This window comes from Rhinopithecus bieti, unplaced genomic scaffold, assembly GCF_001698545.2.
Source record: "Rhinopithecus bieti isolate Rb0 unplaced genomic scaffold, ASM169854v2 scaffold_2077, whole genome shotgun sequence".
NCBI classification, from domain to species: Eukaryota; Metazoa; Chordata; class Mammalia; order Primates; family Cercopithecidae; genus Rhinopithecus; species Rhinopithecus bieti.
Window position 1 is genome coordinate 1219445 of NW_016803882.1, and position 22573 is coordinate 1242017.

Sequence of the window (22573 nt, forward strand, 5' to 3'; positions counted from 1 at the left end):
GTTAATTTCTCCTTAAATTGCTTTGAATTGACTTGTACTTACAGTAAAACTAAAGAAGCAAAAAACATGGAAGTGTTGGAATATTGATCAAAAAGATGTGCAGAAATCATGTAAAGTCAGTTCTTCAGAGGTTAATACAAACCTTTACTTTGCATTCCTTCTTTTAAAGTGTTTACTAATTTTGCCAAAATACTGGGGTTGTAAAGAAAATTGTTTCTTACAATTGCTACAGAGAGGGTAATGTCAGTATCAGGCAACCTCAAATTTTCATTGAGCATTAAAGTCAGTCTACATTATGACTTCAGGAAGGTACAGAATGGTTTTATACAATTTAACCAAGATTGGGGATCTCTGTTATTCCGAGTCCAATAGTCCAATTCAATGCAATAAACATATATTTCAATTGTAGACTAGGATTTGGTGACAACTGATGCTCCATGACCCCTGCCAGTACAGCGTGCACTTTTGAGTTATTTTTTCAGTAGTGGTTTAAACATTTCCCTGATAAACCCTTGTGTGTATCTGCAGGCTTCTTCGTTGCCAGTAGCATTTAGTTTTCAGATGGGTAGTTTGGAAGGGGTGGAAGCTCTTTTCTGGAGATGCTTTCATATGATTTTTGTAGGTTCATATTAATTTTTGCTTTACAGATAAAAGTGTTCAGTGCTGGTGATAAAGCAATAAAGTGGGTACTTTTGTGCAGAGCGGTGGTGATATAAATTAGTGTAGCTTTTCAGAAAGGACTGACACTATCAAAATGTGTTCAGGCCCTTTGATTTAGTACTTTTATTTTTAGAAATTTACCCTAAGGAAACAGTATCAAAGATTTATATATAGGAATGATTTTTGCAGAGTGACTTATGACAGTGACAATTCAGAGGCACTCTGTATCTAACATGGGAAATTGCTAACGAAATCATTGTATAATTCCAGAAGGGGAATATTATGCAGCCACTAAAGGTTCCGTTTTAAAGAGAAAATACATGGGTTATAAAATATGTATTATACATATGTAGTTATATACTATTCTCTGTGTTCTGGAGGTCAGAAACCTGAAGTCAAGGTGTTGGCAGGGCCACCGTGCTCTCTAAAGGCTGGAGAGGAGAACCTGTCCTTACCCCTTTGAGCTTCAGTGACTCCAGACATTCTGAAGACTATATTTTTATTCTCATGTAATATTAAATGAAAAGAACTGATTTTAAAGTTTTATACTGTGTGATGCCAGTTCTCAAATAAATATATTTTCATAAAACGAAACATTAATAAAATGTATCTGGTAGATTACAGATCATTGCTGTTTACTTTCTGATGCTTTTCAGTGTTTAAGTTTTCTAAAATGATCATGTGAACAAAAGAATTAAATATTTTGCTTTGAGGGTTTCCTTGAAATTGCGATATTCACGAAACCAAGGTTGGTCACATTTAGTTTTGCTCACAAACCTGGCGGCGAGAATCAGGCCTGCCTTGTTCCTCAGACACAGTGTTCCTTAGTACCGTTAGTATTTCTCTTATTCATTCCCTTATCCTGATGATGTTGTGACGCTCTTCCAGAGTCCATCCTTACACCATACTGCTGGGCCCTCCAGTGCCACGAATCCTTCAGTGCTCCTTGGTACTACACAAAGTCAAGTGCGCACATGGCTTTTGGGATTGCCCTCACCTACCTGTGTACTGTGATCCCTTGCTTCAGCCTCAGTCTTCCTCTTCCGTTTTCTTAATCTGGTCTGAGCTGCTTTCAAGCCAGGATTCAAGTTTTTCAGCCTACATTTTTGCAAGATCCCCCTCGCCTGAATGTCCCATCCCATAGAGATGATTTTTTCTTAGAATTTCAGTAAATTACTTTCTGTTATGTTCATTTAACTCCTGGTTATTATTTTTTCAGGTATTTATTTTGTATGGGTCTGTGCCATTTTACAGTATTCCCAATGCTCAACACCTACCCCGGCACCAGGTAAATCCCCTCTGTACACATCCACACTTACATATATACACATGTATAATTCTTTGTAAATGTATATGAAATAGCCTTATCGGTGAGGTTGGTGATTGAGTTTGTATAGGTAATCTGTTAAGAAGCAGCCACTCGTTTAATGTTGAGGATCCCTTCTGCAGTCTGCACTGGGAATTAGAGAAGGCGTGGATGGATCCGCTGGAAAATTACTTCTATCCCTTTGTCATCAGGAACCTCCATTTGCCAGCACAGGTGAGCCTGCCTGGTCCATCAGATAGCCACTGTCAGTGTGGGACTGCTTGTCCCAAGGTGCATTTGAATTTTCACCATTAGAATTTGGTTTCTGCTGTGGAATTCCATTTGACCTTTTGGATGAGGGCTTCCAGAAACCTTGGTTAGGTGGAAGAGCACGGAGCTCCCTGTGTTCCCAAACAAGCCTGCTCTGTGTGACAGCCACTTTGGAATGTTTGTGTTCAGTTTCATTTGGCACCTTAGTGTCTGCCTGGGGGTAGGGGAAAGGGAATGCAAATGTTCCTCTTGAACAGTGCTTGCTTTGGTCAAAGAAAAAAACTTAGGAAGGAATGAGGAGAATGAACCTTAATAGCTGGTGCAGAAGTGGCTGCATAGCTCAGTGGGCTTGAGGCCATCTGGGACCAGGTATTTAAAATGGATGCTATGTTGGTATGAAGGTGTCAATTCCATGCCACTGGTGGGGATGAGCTTATTTGTCATATGGGGATAACTCCTCGCACTCACATTCCTATCTTTAAAAGTGTACCAGGAGATTATTTTAAACAATTTTAATGCACTGTATTGTGTATGTTTAGGGGTGGAGGTGGGAGATCCTTGATATTATCTGAAACGTGAAGCTGAGTAAAGGGGATATGTTTGTGGTATCAGAAGAAAGCTGCCTGGCTTGTCAGTGTTGCCGATAGCAGGAAAAAGGAAATACTGAAATCTTTAGCCTGCAGAATTGATTGTCAGAAATCTTTTTATCTATTGACTAAATAAATAATTATCACCTAACTTTTATTATTTACTATGTGTCAAGCACTCTTCATATATTATCTTATTTCAGCCTCACAACAAGCTGATGAAGGGATGATGATGATTGTGTTCCTTTGATGGGGAAGTGGCTGAAGCAGTGAAAAGCTATGGAGCCAGGGTCTTCATGTGCAGATTCTAGGGATGCCAAGATCTGAGGGAGGCAGTTCCTGTCTTAAAGTGGCTCACAGTTTAATGGTGATGCCTCTGTGTAAGCAAACAGGTGGATAACCAAGCACGGGATTAAAGTAGAGGTAGTTGTTTGAGTTGAGCACAGCCAACCCTGCCAGGGAAGGGATGGAGCTGTGTCATAGAAAACTTTAAAGAAGTTTGAAGAGTCTCTTCTTTAAAGACGACATATGAGCTAAACCTCAGTTAAGATTCTGACTGATGAGAAAAGGATTCAGAGAGTGGGGAAAAGATGGGCTAGGCAAGGAATTCGCTCTGTGAATGAACATAGGCTTCAAAAGACCCTTTTGGGGAAGAGCAAGCAAGGCATGGCAGGAGGGAAGAATGGGGAGGGCCATTGGCCCACAATGGGTGGAGAAGCTGCCTGTGCACTAGGGAACTGGACTCTGTCCTCTGCTGGGGCACCGGGGTGGATGTGCCCCAGAAGGCCGCATTCTAGGATGTCCCAATGGGCAGGGGGATGCGGTGAATTTTGGAAACGTTGTTGAGAACCATTCTTGCAGTGAGGTTTCTGCTGCAAGAGTCCTGGTCTCAAAGTGAGGCAGCAGCCTGGCCATGACAGCTGAGGCATAGATGCCAGGTGTTCGGGGCCTTGATAACTGTCAGATGTGCGGGAGAGAAAGCAAGGAGACAGCCTGGCAGCCTCTTGGGTTTCTCCTTCGGGTGACTAGCTAAGTGGCGGTTGTATTTGTAGGAATAGAAAATAGAGATGGGGAAAGGGTAAGAAAATAAGGTACCTAAGAGATGAAGATGTTATTGAGTCTGGGGTGCAAAGGAGAGGTCTGATCTTGAAATGCAATTTTCAGAACAATTCAAGAACATAGAGCTGATAATTGAAAATGTGCATACTGGGAGTGAGTGCCCAGAAAATGGAATTCATACTTTCTAGTAAACCTTGTGAGGGTTAGCAAGGAAAGAGATATACAATTTAGTGAAAATTTGGAGTAATGTTAAAAAGTGTTTGAGAAAGGGAGAGAATTGAAAATAATCAAGAAAAATGGGGAAACTTAAAATTAATTTAGGAACATAAAAATGTATTACATATAATCTGCCTGTTTCTGAAGGGTTTGGTATACTTAGCCATTCGAAAGCCTGAGGGGAGCTTAGAAAATCTGGTGTATGGTGTTTCTCATATGCTTTTTTTTGCTTTGATCAAAACCCAGGAATCTGTTTATCTCTCAAACTTGCCATTAATTCCCAGGCTTTTACTTCTCCAACTCTACATTTGCCAACCCTGCACCTAAAAGAAAAGATCAAGCTACCATAAAATCTGGAGAGGCGTGAGTTTTTTTACAGGATAAAATTTCTAAGTTGCTTTTATCTTTTTTGACTTTATTGGGGAAAAAGAAGAGTAGGATGAGCCTTTGGCCAGCAGCCCAAAGACATCTAATCCGTGGGTCATATTTTCATTTTCTTCTTTTTTCTTTTTCTTTTGAGATGGAGTCTTGCTTTGTCACCTAGGCTGGAGTGCAGTGGTGCCATCTCACTGCAATCTCTGCTACCTGGATTCAAGCAATTCTCCTGCCTCAGCCTCCTGAGTAGCTGGGACTACAGGCACATGCCACCACACCTAGCTAATTTTTGTATTTTTAGTAGAGACGGGGATTTCACCATGTTGGTCAGGTTGGTCTCAAACTCTTGACCTCAGGTGATCCACCCGCCTCGGCCTCCCAAAGTACTGGGATTACAGGCATGAGACATCATGCCTGGCCATATTTTCATTTTATTCAATTTATACTTTAAACATTTGCTGCCTTTTTCAGCCCAGCTAAGTGTCAGCTCAAAGCAGTCCAGGAACTTAAAAAGAAAACAACTTGCATTTGTGTTTCTCTTAGGTTTTAACTCTGCTGCACCTATTATGGTGCATTTTGTGTAAATGCTAAAGAGAAAAAGGAAATGGCAGTAATAAATGCCAATCGCACCAGGAAGATGGATTCAAATTCCAGGTTGTAATACAGTATTGTTAACACAAATTTAAAATGCAAAGGGAATGTTTAGGCAGTTCCATTGTGTCAGCCTTTAGGATTTTGCAAAGGTATGAGACATCTGAGAATCTCCAAAATGAGGTCTGGGTCACCAACCTCTGCAAATAAGTTATAGGACAACTTTACTTTTAATTAACTTTTATTTCTCATGAGTTGATTTTTTTTGTGACGTTCCACTGAATTTCCCAGATCCTCGTGTCACTGGGGTAGATAGGCTGGCAGTGGCCAATGTTGTTCTAAGAGAAATCCTAAAGACAACCCATTTTTTTTTCTTGAATCCACAGGATCCTGTTTTGTGAAAATTCCTCTTACGCCCACCTATAGGATAGACAGTGGAGGCCCCCCGGGAGAAAGTGTACACAGAAAGTGCTATCTAATTACAGAAGCAGCAGAATTTCCTTTGTGCTCAGAGGGGAAGTGCTACAAAAGTGTAATTACTTTACCCAGCATGTGTGATTTACGGGACTTAAAATGTGTGAGTTTCCAAAGAGGCATCTGTTTTTAAATACAGTATCCCTCCCAGCCAGGCAGGATGTGTTTGGGGAGGTGGGAGTGAGGACATGCACTTCCGTCCTGTGCCTGCTGCAGGATGCCTGGTGACGGGACTGAAACCGCTGGTACTCGCTGCCCCTCGGGGTCTTGCTTATCTGAGTAGAAAGAAGAAAATCAGCAAAGGGCTGGAATCTAGTCAGCTACTCCCAGACCCGATCATCCACTGCTCTCCTCTTACCTTTCCACACCGAATTCTTTTTCTAGAACCTCCAAGACTTTTCCCAGTAATAAGCAAAAGAATTATCAGAGTGAACCCTGAGACCATTCTTAACATTTTTCTTTTCTTTCTTTTTTTTTTCTTTACCTGTTTTTATTTGAGATGGAGTCTTGCGGTGTTGCCCAGGCTGGTCTTTTTTTTTTTTTTTTTTTTTTTTTTTTTTTGAGGCGGAGTCTCGCTCTGTCGCCCGGACTGGAGTGCAGTGGCCAGATCTCAGCTCACTGCAAGCTCCGCCTCCCGGGTTTACGCCATTCTCCTGCCTCAGCCTCCCGAGTAGCTGGGACTACAGGCGCCCGCCACCTCGCCCGGCTAGTTTTGTATTTTAGTAGAGATGGGGTTTCACCGTGTTAGCCAGGATGGTCTCGATCTCCTGACCTCGTGATCCGCCCGTCTCGGCCTCCCAAAGTGCTGGGATTACAGGCTTGAGCCACCGCGCCCGGCCCCAGGCTGGTCTTAAACTCCTGGGTTCAAGCGATCCTCCCGCCTCGGCCTCCCAAAGTGCTGGGATTATAGAGGAGACCCATTTTTGTTGCACAGATTTCCTTGTCAGTCTTTTCCTAATATGCATAAGAACATCAGTGGGATCACTGATCTTGAAGATCAGGTGCAGTGACTGGGCCGGGTGGCTCACACTTAGCACTTCATGAGGCTAGCGCTTTAGGAGGCTGAGGCAGGCAGATCAGTTGAGCCCAGGAGTTCGAGACCAGCCCGGGCAACACGGTAAAACCCCGTCTCTGCAAAAAAGTTGGCCAGGCATGGTGGCGTGTGCCTGTAGTCCCAGCTACTTAGGAGGCTGAGGTGGGAGGATTGCCTGAGCTTGGGGAGGTCACGGCTGCTGTGAGCCATGATCGCATCACTGCACTCCAGCTTGGACAGAGTGAGACTAGGTTTCCAAAAAAAAAAAAAAAAAAGACCAGGTGCATATCCAGATGTAATCAAACCTGTAAAAACACTGAATGGATTTTGCATATTAACGGATGGATCAAACATTTATGGAGCTGGTGTCTACTCTGCTTTTAACATTGCTCTTTGACAAACCATGTGAAGTGCTGCCATCCCATGTTTTGGGATAAGAAAGCTGAGGCTCTGAGAGATTAAGTAATTGGTCTGAGGTTTTACAGCTGGTGGATAGGAGCTTAAAATTCTCAGTGGCATATGAGGTTCATGTGATCCGGGCCCTGCTGGTTTCTCTGACCTCATCTGCCAAGAATCACAGCCTCATTCATTATGCTCCAGCTGCCTGGGCTTTCACTAGGTGTCTCCAACTTGCCAAACTTGTTCCTGCCTCAGGGCCTTTGTGCAAGCCATTCTGTGTGCCCGGAAAGCCCTGCACTCAGACTTATCAGCCTCATCCTTGCCATTCATTTAGATCTCAATTCAGATGTCACCCCAGAGAGACCTTTGACCTCCAAGTTTAAAGTAGCCCTATATTCCCAACCCTTTTATTTTCCAAATAGTACTTCTTACCTCCTGACATTGCCTTATATGCTGATTGTACTTTTCTGGTACCCTTGGAATGTACCTCCCTGGCAGCAGAGACTTGCCTGCCTTGTTTAACACTGTACAAACCTCAGGTGCCTAGGACGATGCCCAGAACTGTCCAATACATTTTTTTTTGGTGAATTGACTAGAATGTAAATCTGCTTGACAAAGGCCAAAGCCTGTCCGATACACTGTGTCATCATGAACCTTTTTCAGCAGTTTTCAGATTAAACTTTGTATTTCTGCCTTGAAGATGATCATTTCTGGTCCCCATCCCCACTTTATTACATACAAAACCGCAGTTGTCATCTCGCGTCCTTTAAGCTGGAAATGTTGTTCAGACGGTAAGTGATAAAGCCCTTGTAGGGGTATGCAGCAGTTTTTCACACATAAACGAATCCTTCCCTTTTGTCCTCTTAGAATGGGAAACCTATTACAAATTCCACAGAACCAGGAGAGAGGGATGTGGGTCTGGTGTATAGGGAATGCGTAAGTACAAGTAGGGCAAGGTGAATTTGATTCCTGTTTTCCAGATGTGACTGTTAGCTTGTTAGGGTTACTGTTAATAACCCAGGTGGAACTGATTTGGAGATAGACTTACCACTTCTGATCCTTTGGGTCTAGCCTCCAGCTCAATATACCTTCTTCAATTTGCCTACAAGAGGAAAAAGATCTGAAGCTCAGCATAATGCTGGCTTTAGCCGGAAGAATCCAGCCATTAAGCCATCTATATGTGTAGCCATGAAGGACCTTCTAATCTGCCTTGTGAGCCTTTATGGGGCCACCTCACAGCCACAATTTATGCCCATGTGTGTCAACCTCACAGACTCAGGAGCTGTTCCTATTCATTGTATATACCAGATGACATTTCAGGATGAAAGAAATATAAGTTGTCATTACATAGGGCATCAGGCTAATAAGTCACCTGTTAGTTGAGCAGAGTAGTTAGTGCACTGATGAAAATGCAGACCATTGGATTATCCTCATTTATAGCATTTATGTCACACTTGACCTTCAACAAACTTGGTTAACTTTACCATCATCTGTTACCTGATAGTCTTAGAACCAAGAGTATATAAATCCTTATAGAAGTTAGTTCTTGACCAATCAATTCATGAGTATTCTTTTTTCTCTCTCCTTATCTTTGTTTCTGAGGGATCTAGGACAAGCCACTGAAGCTGCTTGTGTTTGACAAGTCATTTTAACCTGTTACCTTAACTAAAAGGTAGGGATTGTATAGACAACGCCTGTTGTGCATTAAAAGAACGATAAATCTCATTTTTCCACTTTCATTCCACTTTCCATTTCCCCATTGTGATGCAGAAAGCTGCCGTGGCGTGCCAAGACACATCCAGGGTGGGCTGTTTGGGGGGAATGGTTTTAATTTTGAGCCTTTTAAGTGAAAACCCTTAGACCTTGCCTCTATTTTGTTAAATTACGATTCTAACAAAATAAGCCAAAATGAGTGAAGCACTAGACTTTGGAAACTCTTTCCTGTATATTTGAAAAGATTTTCTTAAGACTGCTTTCCTTACCTGAAGTTGTTTTGTTTTTTCCTAAGCAAATGAGTGCCTCTCCTTGAAAACTGGGTGGGAGTCTCTGGGTGTGAGAGAACGGCAGGAAATGACCCTTTCTAAACAAAAGGACTCTTTAAGGCCTATCCTGAGTCTTTGTGTTTTGAGGAGGGGTTATGCAGAAAACCAGAGCTACGAAATGAATCTCTGCATTAGCCATCCTAATGGGGGAAGGGAGAATGGAGAACATTGTCTCCCTGCACGCCCTCCCAAGTATCTAATACCAGGGGACCCTTACTGTGAGATCCAAAGAAGTGCAAAAAAAGACCCTGGGAGCCAAGGTGGTTCTTCAGGAGTGCGTGGCTTCACGTCCCCTATAGGAAAGAAGGAACCAGGTTGGGCAGAATGATACCCAATGTGATGTTCTGGGTATCAGCTTTAACCTGGGCTTTCAGAATTTGTTTGAAAAAGCTCATGACCAGAAGTAAGTACAAAATGAAGAAAGTATGAGAGGGGTTTTGTAGGATCTATTTGTCATATGTATTTTTTTTTCTTTTTCTCGCTCTGTCACCCAGGCTGGAGTGCAGTGGTGTGATCTCAGCGCACTGCAACCTCTGCCTCCTGGGTTCAAGCGATTCTCCTGACCTCAGCCTTCTGATTAGCTGGAGTTACAGGTGCCTGCCACCGTGCCTGGCTAATTTTTTTTAATTTTTAATAGAGATGAGGTTTCACTATGTTGGCTAGGCTGGTCTCGAACTCTGCTGATGTCAAGTGATCTGCCCGCCTTGGCCTCCCAAAGTGCTGAGATTACAGTGCCTGGCCCGTATATATGTTTGTGATAGATTTACCATATGTATCTTTATGATCTGTTTATCCATAGGTAGAAGTTAGAGTGTTATGATTTTCTAATAAATACCCAGTAAATAAATCAAAGATTTGAATTGCTGTGTTAATGAGAAAATGAACTTTGAGGAATGCAGGTCCCTTTAAATGATCAGGTCCAGAGGGACTTTAAAATTAGACCACAGTCACGTCCTACTCCCCCCTAGAGCTGCATATTCACCTCTCTGTGTTCACTGTTTGCTGTTGCTACAAGTCACTGTAAATTAACCTAATAATGCCGCACTGCACACTGTAACTCACTCTATAGTTTAACAATGTAGGTAGCCAATCACTAATCAGTGTAATTTGTGTAAACCAATGAGAATTCCTGGTAAACAACTTTATATCAGCCCACTCACTTGTCCCTCCTTCTTTTTTTTTTTTTTGCCTTTAAAAAGCCACTTGTAACTGCTTTTTAATTGGAATGTGTATTCGGGACACCCATGCTCCTGGGTTGCAATCTTCAAGCTTGGCCAAAATAAACTCTATATTAATTTTGCCTCACCTTTTATGTTGCTATCAACTTCTTTTCTAAATCTAAGCTGAAGAGGGAATTAGTAATCATTGCTGTGCGAGGTACTGGGCCTGTGATGAAGAAATGTCAGGCCTTGCCCTGCAGTGGAATGTTCCCTCCTCTCCTCACTTCAAAGTGACCATTCATTGTATCAGTATTTGCGCAAGGAGATCCCAGATTTAAAATGCTAGAAAAGGGGATAGGTCTTATCGGTCTTATCAAAATTATTTTGCTATTTATAAATTTCTTGCTATCTTGGAGGGGGCGATGAACTTCTCTGCTCCTTCAGGGATACTGCTGTTTTTTTTTTTTTTTTTTTTTTTTCAGGAATATAGAATCACTACAAATTAAAGAACAGGCACGATCTTGTTGAAAATAGTTTTGTGGTTTACTTCGTTTTCAGAACTTGAAAACGACAAACGTCTTTTCTAAGAAAAGCATTGTTTGTTACACCACCACTGTAGGCTTTTATTGTAACTATTTTAGAAAGGCTGGCTCATGTGTTTGGTGGGGACTGTGTGTTGAGGGTAGGGGGCTGGTTTATTTACTTCACAGCACCAGATGCTTTACAGAATTGAAGATAAGATTAAAGCTGCAACTCAGATCCCATTATGAAAGAGTTTTGTTTATATATTAAAGGCTTGGAAGACTCTTTATCTTAGATATGAAGCCAGCAGTGCAGTATTCAAAAGAGATGTGATTATGGTAAGTTCCAGAGTTGATAGGGAAAAGTTACTCTCATTGAAAATCCCAGTGTCTGAAGTGTTGGTAGGTTTTCTTCATTTTCTTTTCTTTTCTTTTTTCTTTTTTTTTTTTTTTGAGGCAGAGTCTTGCTGTATCGCCCAGGCTAGAGTGCAGTGGTGTGATCTCGGCTCACTGTAACCTCTGCCTCCCAGGTTGAAGCAATTGTCCTGCCTCAGCCTCCGAGTAACTGGGACTACAGGCGCATGCCACCACGCCCAGCTAACTCTTGTATTTTTAGTAGAGACGCGGTTTCACTATGTTGGTCAGGCTGGTGATGAACTCCTGACCTCAGGTGATCTGCCTGCCTCGGCCTCCCGAAGTGCTGGGATTACACACGTGAGTCACTGCACCTGGCCGTTTTCTTCATTTTCTTTCTTTTTTTTTTTTTTTTTATTGAGGTGAAGTCTTGCTCTATTTCCCAGGCTGGAGTGCAGTGGTGCGATCTCAGCTCATTGTAACCTCCGCCTTGGGTGTTTAAGCTGTTCTGCTTCAGCCTCCCAAGTAGTTGGAATTACAGGCACATGCCACCACACCTGGGTAATTTTTTTGTATTTTTAGTAGAGATGGGGTTTCACCATGTTGGCCAGGCTAGTCTTGAACCTCTGACCTCAAGTGATTCCCCGCCCCATCCCCAGCCTCCCAAAGTGCTAGGATTATAGGCCTGAGCTACCATGCCTGGCCCATTTTCTTAATACATTGTTTAAACTCCTGATTTGAGAAAGGTTAATGTATAACATAACAATTGGTAAGATACCAATTTACAAATATGGAAATATATGTTAATTTAGATTCATTTAGAGGAGGTGGTATATGGTATACAATTGGCATATGTTTTTCATTCTTAAAGTATCAGTTATTTTCCTGTTATCTGTGGTAACATTGCTTGTATTTTTGTTGTTGTTGAGACAGAGTCTGGCTCTGTCTGGCTCTGTCGCCCAGGCTGGTGTGCAGTGGCATGATCCCTGCTCACTGTAACCTCTGCCTCCAGGGTTCAAGAGATTCTCCTGCCTCAGCCTCCCGAGTACCTGGGACTACGGGTGACTGCCACTACACCCAGCTAATTTCTGTAGTTTTAGCAGAGATGGGGTTTCACTGTGTTGACCAGGCTGGTCTCAAACTCTGGACCTCAGGTGATCCACCCGCCTTGGCCTCCCAAAGTGCTGGATTACAGGCATGAGCCACCACGCCCAGTTGCATTGATTGTATTTTTAAAAGATAAAAAAAAATAAGTGTGATCCATTCTCTAAGCTGCTCGCCACCATGCAATATTGAGAGTCAGACGAATGGCTCTCAGATCCTGTGCGTTAAGAACTGTTTGTGTATCAGCCTTCTAAAGCATGGCGAATAAGACAACTTATGCAGTGGAGACACGTTTCCTGGGATCATTTGTGGTCGAGATGGATTCAGGAATGTAGTGTGTCTGATTTTATTGGGTGCAGGAACTGCTTTTTCTATAGCTCTTGGTATTCATGTAACTGGTGGTTAACCCCGAATCAAAGTGAAAATGTCCTGAGCAGGCATGTTTGTCCATTCTCTCCATGTTCTTAAATCATCAAAGGGAAGTTCTTGCCCTTTGCAAGACCAGCATCTGTTGCCATTTGGTCATAGTGCACCCAGCCTGCTGACTCTGTATCTTCAAAACAAAAACAAAAGCCAGTAGGGAGGGAGCAAAGACTGCAAAGTGCTGTGGGGCTTTGGAATACTGTGAGTTTCTGATTTTGGTAAATGTACATCCAAGATGTTTTAACCATTAACTGTCCCCTCTTCTACATTCCATTAAACCCCACTGGCCTTTAATCAACATGAGAATTTCTCTTGTAATATCCTGGATTGTGATTAGATAGATAGAGGAGTCCTATTGGTGTGAGCTTACCTTGAAGTCAGTGGAAAAGTGTTATTTTCCTTTTTTTTTTTTTTTTTTGAGACGGAGTTTTGCTCTTGTTGCCCAGGCTGGAGTGCAATGGCACGATTTCAGGTCACCGCAGCCTCTGCCTCCTGGGTTCAAGCGATTCTCCTGCCTCAGCCTCCGGAGTAGCTAGGATTACAGGTATGCGCCACCACACCCAGCTCATTTTGTATTTTTAGTAGAGAACGGGGTTTCTCCGTGTTGGTCAGGCAGGTCTCAAACTCCCGACCTCAGGTCATCTGCCTGCCTTGGCCTCCCAAAGAAAAGTGTTGCTTTTCCGTCTACTGATACTAAAGTCAGCCCATTCAAAGCTTGGGTGCTGCTCCATGCAGGAGACTCAGGAATGGAAATGCAGCAGATTGACCTGGGACCCTCCTTCCTGAAACCAGTACTCTGACATCTCGCCACATAACTCCAAAGCCCTGTACTTTCCAAACTGACATTGCAATCATAGTCTTTAGAACGCTTGCCGTAAATACCTTTCCTCCCTCCCCACGCCTAATGGATTAATTTTTAGTCTTATAAGTTAGGAAATTTCTCATATAGGGCTGAGATAAAGAGTAAGTGTTATTGTTCATGTAAAGCCCTGAAATAGTTTGCCTTTATCAAAAGCTCTAGGGTATTTTCGCAGGTCTTTCGTTGTACTAAAAATGTGCAGAACTACCTTCTACCCCAGGTGGTCCTCAGCAGAGCTTCTGTGTGGAGCAGAAAGTTTTCTCCTGGGATATTTTTGCCTATTTTAAGCCCTGTCTTATGCTTATTTCTGTTGGTCATTTCTCCCAGCATTTCTTAAAGGAAAGATAGTAATGTATTGCTTCATTTTAGGGATTAAAAGAATGATAAATGTATGAGGTGTTTAATTCATTTTATATTTTAAGTTGAAACTACCAAGATTCATAAGCTGTTTGTTCATCTAATTGGATCACATTGTGTTCAAGTTTCTGTTCACTGTTTTTGTTTTTTAAAACACAATCTTAGTTACCCTTTCTCTCCTCACCCCCATTAGCAAACACAAGTAAGCAAAAAAAAGATTAAAAAAGGAGACAATTCTATAACTCCCCCACAACTAGTGTTAATACCTCACTGTCTTTTACACGTTCTTTTCTCTGTGTGTGCACACATGCATCTATTTGAACAAAAATGAGATCATAGTAAGTTTTCCATTTATTTCACTTAAAAGGATGTTATGAACATCTTTGCTTGCCATTGGATACATTTCTCTCTGTTTTTTGATTCGTCACCTTGCTGTGTCCTCCAGGCTGGAGTGCAGTGGCGCAATGCGATAATAGCTCACTGCAGCTTTGAACTCCTGTCCTCAAGCGATCCTCACACCTCAGCCTCCCAAGCAGCTGGGACTACAAGTGTGTACCACCATGCCTGGCTACGTTTTTCTGTTTTTTCTGTAGAGACGCGGTCTCATTATGTTGCCCAGCCTGGTCTCAAACTCTTGGCCTCAGGTGATCCTTCTGCCTCAACCTCCCAAAGTGTTAGGATTACAGGCATGAGTCATTGCATCTGGCCAATTGGATATGTTTCTGCAGCCAAATTTTAAAATCTTCCTATTGTGCTATACTATGGATATGCCTTAATGTATTTGACCCACCCCTTATTATTGGGCTTATTATTAAACATATTTCCAGCTTAAGTGATATAAACAGTGCTGTACATCCTCCTAGCTAAATCTGTATATACACCCTTAGTGATTTCCTTAGCTTCAACTCTTAGAGGTGGAATTTCTGGGTCAAAGGGCATGCATTCCTTTAAAGATATTTGATGTTTATTGCCAAATATTCTCTAGAACACTGTACTAACTCCCATTCGTAGTAAGATAATCAGTGGGCCCATTCCCTGCATCCTCTGCCCCTGCCGTTCAAAAATATCAGAAGATTGCCCCCTCACTGTAGAGTTTTTCATATTTGTGTTCCATCTGTGATTCAGAATTAATATTCCAGCCTCATCTGTACAACACCTGGATGTTACATAGTGACTTTTTTTTAACCTCATTTGAAGACATATCCCAGTTGTTTCTCATACTTCACTGGGTATAAAAATGCTTAGCAGATAATTTCTGGGGGTGTCATTCTTGAGTTTATCAGACACCATGAAGTGTGTGATTTTTGTGTGTTAGGTGCTTGCTATATTTTCCTGGCTATTAATGTCTGACGATGAGGCCAGTATTTTAGGTGTTCTGAGTGCATGTACAGAATTTGAATCAGCTCTAACATTTGTCAGGTAGAACAATAACACTGCCAGTTAAAACTTTATTTTAGATGCATCCTGATTTCAAAGATGTTACAGTGTGGAAACATGTCTCAGAATCGGTGCATATATTATTCTCTTACCTGCTTTTCTGGTCACAAGGTTGGTTTGCTCTTGAGGTGAGAACAGAGACGGTCTGGTCAGTTTGACATAAGTTTTGGTGGACAGTGAGCCAAGTACATCCTTGGAAAGAATTTTATAATTACAGTTGAATCAACAATGCCTTTTTTTTTTTTTGGAGACAGGGTCTCTGTCTGTCACCCAGGGTGTGGAGTGCAGTAGCATGATCAGAGCCCACTGTAACCTCAACCTCCTGGGCTCAAGCGATCCTCCCACCTCAACCTCCTGAGTAACTGGGACCACAGAGCTGTGTCACCACACCCTGCTAATTTTTTTTTTTTTTTTTTGAGACAAAGTTTCACCCTTGTCACTCAGGATGGAGTGCAGTGGCACCATGTTGGCTCACTGCAACAGCACCATCTTGGCTCACTGCAACCTCCACCTCCCGGGTTCAAGTGATCCGCCTGCCTCAGCCTCCCAAAGTTCTGGGATTACAGGCTCCTGCCACCAACCCCGGCTAATTGGTCTATTTTTAGTAGAGATGGGGTTTCACCATGTTGGACAGGCTAATCTCGAACACCTGACCTCAGGTGATTCGCCTGCCTCAGCCTTCCAAAGTTCTGGGATTATAGGTGTGAGCCACCACGCCCGGCTCACCCTGCTAATTTTTAAATTTTTTTTGTAGAAAAGGGGTTGCAGTACATTTCCCAGACTTTTCTCTAACTCCTGGCCTCAGGCAATCCTCTTGCCTTGACGTCCCAAAGTGTTGAGACTTACAGGCATGAGCTACCATGCTTTGCCCCACAATGCCTTTTATTAGGTAGAGACCGTGGTGTATATCTCCTTGTGAAAATGATCCTTTTCCTCCTCCTTCAAATTGAGGATGCTGCCTTGGCGCTCCAGCATGTTGCAGCTCCTTAAGTATTACTCAGGATGGAGGAGAGACCATTCAGGGCAATCGCATCTTCCCTGAAGGGGCTGTTTTCACTGTGGATGCCCACGACATACCAAGAGTCAAATCCTGTCTGAGGAGTGTAGCTCCGGTCTCCCCGTGTGGGCAGGGCAATCACCATTAACCCCAGCCCACAGGCCTCCTTAATTGTTAACAGACATTCTGAGAAGTGCACGCCCTCCACAAAGCCTACACACATGTGTTGAAGTGTGACTCTAGGAAATGAGCAGATGTAATGGAAATCTCAATATTGACTCATCTAATTGTTATATATGAGTGGAATTTGCATCTCATTTAGTGTTTATTTCAGTAGATTCCAATTGAGGTCATGGAGTGCTAAATTTATATGCATCATAACACCTTTCTCAAAGGAATTGGGAACTCCTTTGCAAAATAAAAGATGTCTTCTTTTCCTTTAGCCCTTGGTTTTGTTTGGCAGATGGTGTAGGTGAAGAGAACATTAGTTGTGGAAGAGGTATGTATGACTCCCTTGGGCATAGTCATTGATATTTGTTAAAGACAGGCTGAGAGTCTGTTTTCTTGGCCTTTCTGGGGGATGGAGAAGTCGTTACTGAGAAGCAATTTTCTTGCCTTCTTGGAAAGACCTCAGTCAACACAGGAAACAATGGGAGAATAACATTTGATCCTACTTAAATGGACAACATTGTGTAATATGGGTGGAAAGGGCTTAGAAATTCAGTAAGAGATCAGTGTGGACCAGAATAAAAGGCTTTGAGAAAGAAAGGTGGACCTTGAGGAACTGGTAATATTTAAATAGAAATGGGTACTGGGTTAGGAGAGTTTCACCATCATAAAAGTTTGGGGCCTGGCGTGGTGGCCCATGTCTGCAATTCCAGCACTTTGGGAGGTGGAGGCTGAGGTGGGAGAATTGCTTGAGGCTAGAAGTTCGAGACCAGCCTGGGGAACATAATGAGATGCTGCCTCTATAAAAAGTAAAAAAAAAAAAGATGAACGGGCATGGGTGATGTGTGCCTGTAGTCATATCTACTTGGGAAGCTGAGGTGGGAAGATCGCTTGAGCCCAAGAGGTCAAGTCTGCAGTTAGCTGTGGTCGTGTCATTGCACTCCAGCCTGGACAACAGAGTGAGGCCCTATCACTTAAAAAAAAAAAAAAAAAAAAAAAAAGGTTTGAAAGTAGGAATGAGTGTAGCACATTTACAGGAGCAGGGAAAAGCTATCTCTATTACTTTTTGATGAATGAATTGTATGTATTTGGGGATATTTTAAAGAAATTTTAGGCTGGGCATCGTCCTCATGCTTGTAATCCCAGCACTTTGGGAGACTAAGTGGGAGGATTGCTTGAGCCCAGGAGTTTGAGACTAACCTGGGTAACATGGTAAAACCCTGTCTCTACAAAAAATACAAAAATTAGCCAGGCGTGGCGGCATGCACCTGTAGTCCCAGCTATCAGGAGGCCGAGATGGGAGGATCAGGATCCCTTGAGCCCAGGAGGTCAGAGCCACGGCGAGCCATGATTGCGCCACTGCACTCAGCCTGGGCTGCAGAACAGGACCCTGACTCAAAAAAAAGGTATTATTATTTGTCAGTGTCATTGGTTTTCCAATCAGGGCTGTTCCACAGGTGATTGATATACAACCAGGGAAGAAGTTAGACACCTGCAGAACTCAATGCCAGTTAGCTAAGTCTTTTTTTTTTTTTCCCAACTCATTTTGGGTCCTAGGTATGCAAGGCCACGCAAGCTGTTCAGGTTACCATACTGGAAAAATAAGGATTTTTTTTCTTTGGTTATTCTTCCTTAACTTTCTTTTGTATTCCAGCAGGGTGCAGTGGCGCAATCTCGGCTTACTGCAATCTCTGCCTCCTAGGCTCAAGCAATTTTCCCATCTCAGCCTCCCGAATAGCAGTCGCATGCCACCAAACCCAGCTAATTTTTGTATTTTTAGTCGAGACTGGGTTTCACCATGTTGCCCAGGCTGGTCTTGAACTCCTGAGCTCAAGTGATCGTCCCCGCTCAGCCTCTCAAAGTACTGGGATTACAAGCGTGAGTCACCATGCCCGGCCTTAACTTTCTGGATGAAGCCATTTACTCCATAACTTTGCTTATTTTTTCCTGTTTTTTTTTTTTTTTTTTTGGTGGGGGAGTGCTTCTTCATTCTGCCTCTTCAGAACAGCATGGCTATTTATCAGCCGTGGTGACTCTTAGCTGAATGTGTAATTCCTAGATGATCTAGTCATCCCAAAGGTACTCAACTCCTACTTGGATTAGTCCCTGCTGGTGCAGTGAGCAGCAAACAGATTGTCCTTGATCATCCTGGAAGTTAGAGTGTAGTTGGAAGTGTATATTAAACAGTTAAGCATGGATAAATAGACAATAACAGACTGTAATAAGTGCTAGGGAGGAAGAGTGCAGTTGATGTAAGATTGACAGTTGATGGTTACAAGGGGACCTTTTTGACTTTGTTCTCGGCACTGTTCACATCACGGGGTATGAACTCGGTCATCTTCACTGTGCTGTGGGGTAGTTATCCACCACCGCTCCTCCCAATAGAGGAGGAACTGAGAGGCTCAGTGAGTTGAATAACTTGCCATGGGTCACAGCTAATAAATAACAGAGCCTGGATTTGAACCCGGTCAGTTAGTTCAAAATCCATCAATTTCACTAGACCTCACTGCCAGTTTAGAGGTACTAGAGAAGTTTACTTCAAGGGAACAAGAGTTCTCTTCCTTAGGCCCATGTCGCTCAGGATCCTGCCTCCCTAAACGGAAGAGCTTGCAACACAGGACTTGTGTAAGCTTTCGGCGATCGGTAATGTGGAAACTAATCTTGTCAAGGAGATGACCAGTTACAGGATCCCTAGTTTAAGAAAATCTAAATGGCCTTGGGCTTCCTCTTGCCAAAATCTAGTCTTCTCTGCTTCTTTCATCCTGCCTGTCTAGATCCTTAAGTTAGAGCCCCAGAACCTCAATGGACTTTCCCCACCCTTAGTCCATCTAACATGAATGGCAGGCTCCTTTTCCAAAGGCGCTACTCTAGCTGGGCACGGTGGCTTATGCCAGCAATCCAGCACTTCAGGAGGCTGAGGCAGGCGGATAACCTGAGGCCAGGAGTTTGAGACCAGCCTGGCCAACACGGCGAAACCCTGTCTCTACTGAAAATACAAAAATTAGCCTAGTATGGTGGCAGGCGCCTGTAATTCCAGCTACTTGGAAGGGTGAGGCAGGAGAATCACTTGAACCTGGGAGGAGAGGGTTGCAGTGAGCCAAGGTCGTACCACTACACTCCAGCCTGGGCAACAGAACAAGACTCTGTCTCAAAACAAAACAAACAAAATCAAAGGCTCTACTCCATAAATCAGTTGCACCGAAAAACATTCGGAAGCTCCTTGATTGAAGATTTGATGTATGTGAAAGTGTTCTGAAGACCGTAGAGCGCTGTATAGTTGCACACCACCATGTTTTGGTGATAGTAAGATCCAATTTTGAGAAATAATTCTCTCATCTCTTAAAATTCAAATTAAAAAGTGTGTACTTGAATAGTTCTTAGAATATTCAGAGCTGTGGAACCATCACCACTATCTAATTTTAGAACATTTTGTCAACCCCTGAAAAAAATCGCAAATCCATTAACCAACCAGTCAGCATTTCCTCCTCTCCCTAACCCAAAGCAACTGCGAATCTGCCTTTTTTCCTCTATGGATTTGCCTGTTTCGGACATTTCATGCAAATGGAATGATACAAGATTGGTCTTTTGGCTTTTTTCACTTAGCATCATGTTTTCAAGGCTCATCCATCTTACAGCATGAGTTGGTACCTTTCCCATTATTTGAGTGATGTCGCTGGTGTATGGATGTGCTGCGTTTTGTTTGTCCATTCATCTGTTCACATATATTTGGGTTGTTGACACTTTCTAGATGTGTCTGTTATTACAAAGCATTCCACCTCCGGGTCCCTCAATGTCTAGTGCCTAGAGTGTTTTCTTTTCTTTTCTTTTTTTTTTTTTTGAGATAGAGTTTTGCTCTTGTTGCCCAAGGCTACAGTGCAATGGTGTGATCTCAGCTCACTGCAACCTCTGCCTCCTGGCTTGAAGCAGTTCTCCTGCCTCAGCCTCCCAGGTAGCTGGGATTACAGGTGTGAGCCACCAGGCCCGGCTAATTTTGTATTTTTAGTAGAGAAGGGATTTCTCCATGTTGGTCAGGCAGGCCTCGAACTCCCAACCTCAGGTGATCTTCCTGCCTCGGCCTCCCGAAGTGCTGGGGTTACAGGTGTGAGCCACCATGCCTGGCCTAGAGTGTTTTCTTTAATCCTCTTCAGTTACTTCAACTTTTTTCTGTCCAAGCTTATCTTTTGGGCTTTCCCCCAATAGGACTGTTGAGTCAGTTACTGACTTAGCACAGTGAATATGCATCCTAATCCGTTCTTTATTTTTTATTTTATTTTATTTTTGAGATGGAGTCTCACTCTGTTGCCAGGCTGGAGTGCAGTGGCACGATCTTGGCGCACTGCAACCTCCGACTCTCTGGCTCAAGCAATTCTCCTGCCTCAGCCTTCTGAGTAGCTGGGATTATAGGCAAGCACCGTCACACCCAGCTAATTTTTGTAGTTTTAGTAGAGACGGGGTTTCATCATGTTGGCCAGGATGGTCTCGATCTCCTGACCTTGTGATCTGCCTGCCTTGGCCTCCCAAAGTGCTGGGATTACAGGCATGAGCCACCGCATCCGGCCTTACTTACATTCTTTTATGTGTCTACGTGTATTCATTTAGATGTTGAGCTCAGTTTTTCAAAAGACAGTTCATCCAACAAGTATATATTGAATACCTACTGTGTGCCTGGCACTAGTTGGCGGTTGGAATAAATTAGTGAACAAAGCTAAGAGCCCTGCCTCCATGGGGACTTATACATTTTGGCAAAGCTTACATTCTGGGGGACTTAAAACACACACACACACGCACACACACATTTAACTGCTACTCTTTTATTTTATTTATTTATTTTTTTGAGATGGAGTCTCACTCTGTTGCCCAGGCTGGAGTGTAGTGGTACAATCTCGGCTCCTTGCAACCTCCGCCTCCTGGGTTCAAATGATTCTCCTGCCTCAGCCTCCCAAGTGGCTGGGACTACAAGCGCATGCCACCACGCCTGGCTAATTTTTTGTATTTTTAGAGATGGGGTTTTACCATGTTAGGCAGGATGGTCTTGATCTGCTGACCTCGTGATCTGCCCCCCTTGGCCTCCCAGAGTGCTGGGATTACAGGCATGAGCCACCGTGCCTGGCCAACTACTACTCTTTTATATCTCTGGGTGACTTTAAAATATATATATATGTATGTGTGTGTGTATAAAAATAAAATTAACTGCTAATCTTTTATATTTCTAGCACCTGACCACGAAATGTCATATGGTATAGATGGTCAATAAACATTATTTGATAACTGACATTGAAATTTTCTTTATCTTTTTTCCTGTTTTTTTTTTCGTTGTTGTTGTTGGTTGGTTGGTTGTTTTGTTTTTTTTAGAGGCAAGATCTTACTGTGTCAGCCAGGCTGGAATGCAGTGATGCAATCATAGCTCACTGCAGCCTCTCACTCCCAAGCTCGAGACATCTTCCTACCCCAGCCTCCTGGAAAGCCAGGACTGCACGTGCACACAGCCATGCCAGGCTATTTTAAAGAAAATTTATTCAAGAGATTATTTCAAGAGATGGGGTCTTGCTACTTTGCCCAGGCTGGTCTTTAACTCCTGGGCTCAAGTGATCATCCTGCCTTGGCCTTTCAAGACACTGGGATTACAGGGGTGAGCCACTGCGCCTGGCCATGAAATTTTCTTAATAATTTTTAATGAAGCCACTTAATCCTCTCCAGACTGTAAAGATCTCTGTCTTATTTCATACTGGCACTGTAATCACAGTTTTCGAGTTTATTCATGAAGGTGAAAGTGTCATCTTGGTGAATAGAAACAAACTTGGGAAAAGCACATCTCACTTCCTTCTGTATGTGTCTTTACTCCAGACCCTGGCCTGTGCTTTGCTTCTCCTGGAGGCTGTTAAGTCAGAGTCTTATTCTAAGGATTGGAATCTTCTGGAGATTCTGTGGAAGACAGAGGAGGGAGGGTGGTGTGTGTTCCTTACTTACTGTCAAAATTGAGAAATTTTCCTCCTGGCTGGCCATGGTGGCTCACGCCTGTAATCCCAGCACATTGGGAGGTGGAGGTGGGTAGATCACTTGAGCTCAGGAGTTCGAGACCAGCATGGGCAACATCTCGAAAACCCATCTCTACAAAAAATTTAAAAATTAGCTGAGTGTGGTGGCATGCGCCTATAGTCTCAGCTGTTTGGGAGGCGGAGGT

The 22573-nt window shown here is 43.0% G+C and overlaps 1 protein-coding gene across 1 annotated transcript in view; it reads left to right on the forward strand.

Annotated features, from left to right (window-relative positions):
- Positions 1-1529: 1529 nt before the first annotated feature.
- Positions 1530-22573, forward strand: part of RBPMS (RNA binding protein, mRNA processing factor) — a 170736-nt gene continuing 149692 nt past the window's right edge. Inside the window, exons 1-3 of the mRNA XM_017857103.1 lie at positions 1530-1609; positions 1880-1948; positions 2110-2200. Coding sequence (XP_017712592.1) covers positions 1893-1948; positions 2110-2200 — 147 coding nt within the window. The 5' untranslated portion in view covers positions 1530-1609; positions 1880-1892. The remainder of the gene's footprint in view (positions 1610-1879; positions 1949-2109; positions 2201-22573) is intronic.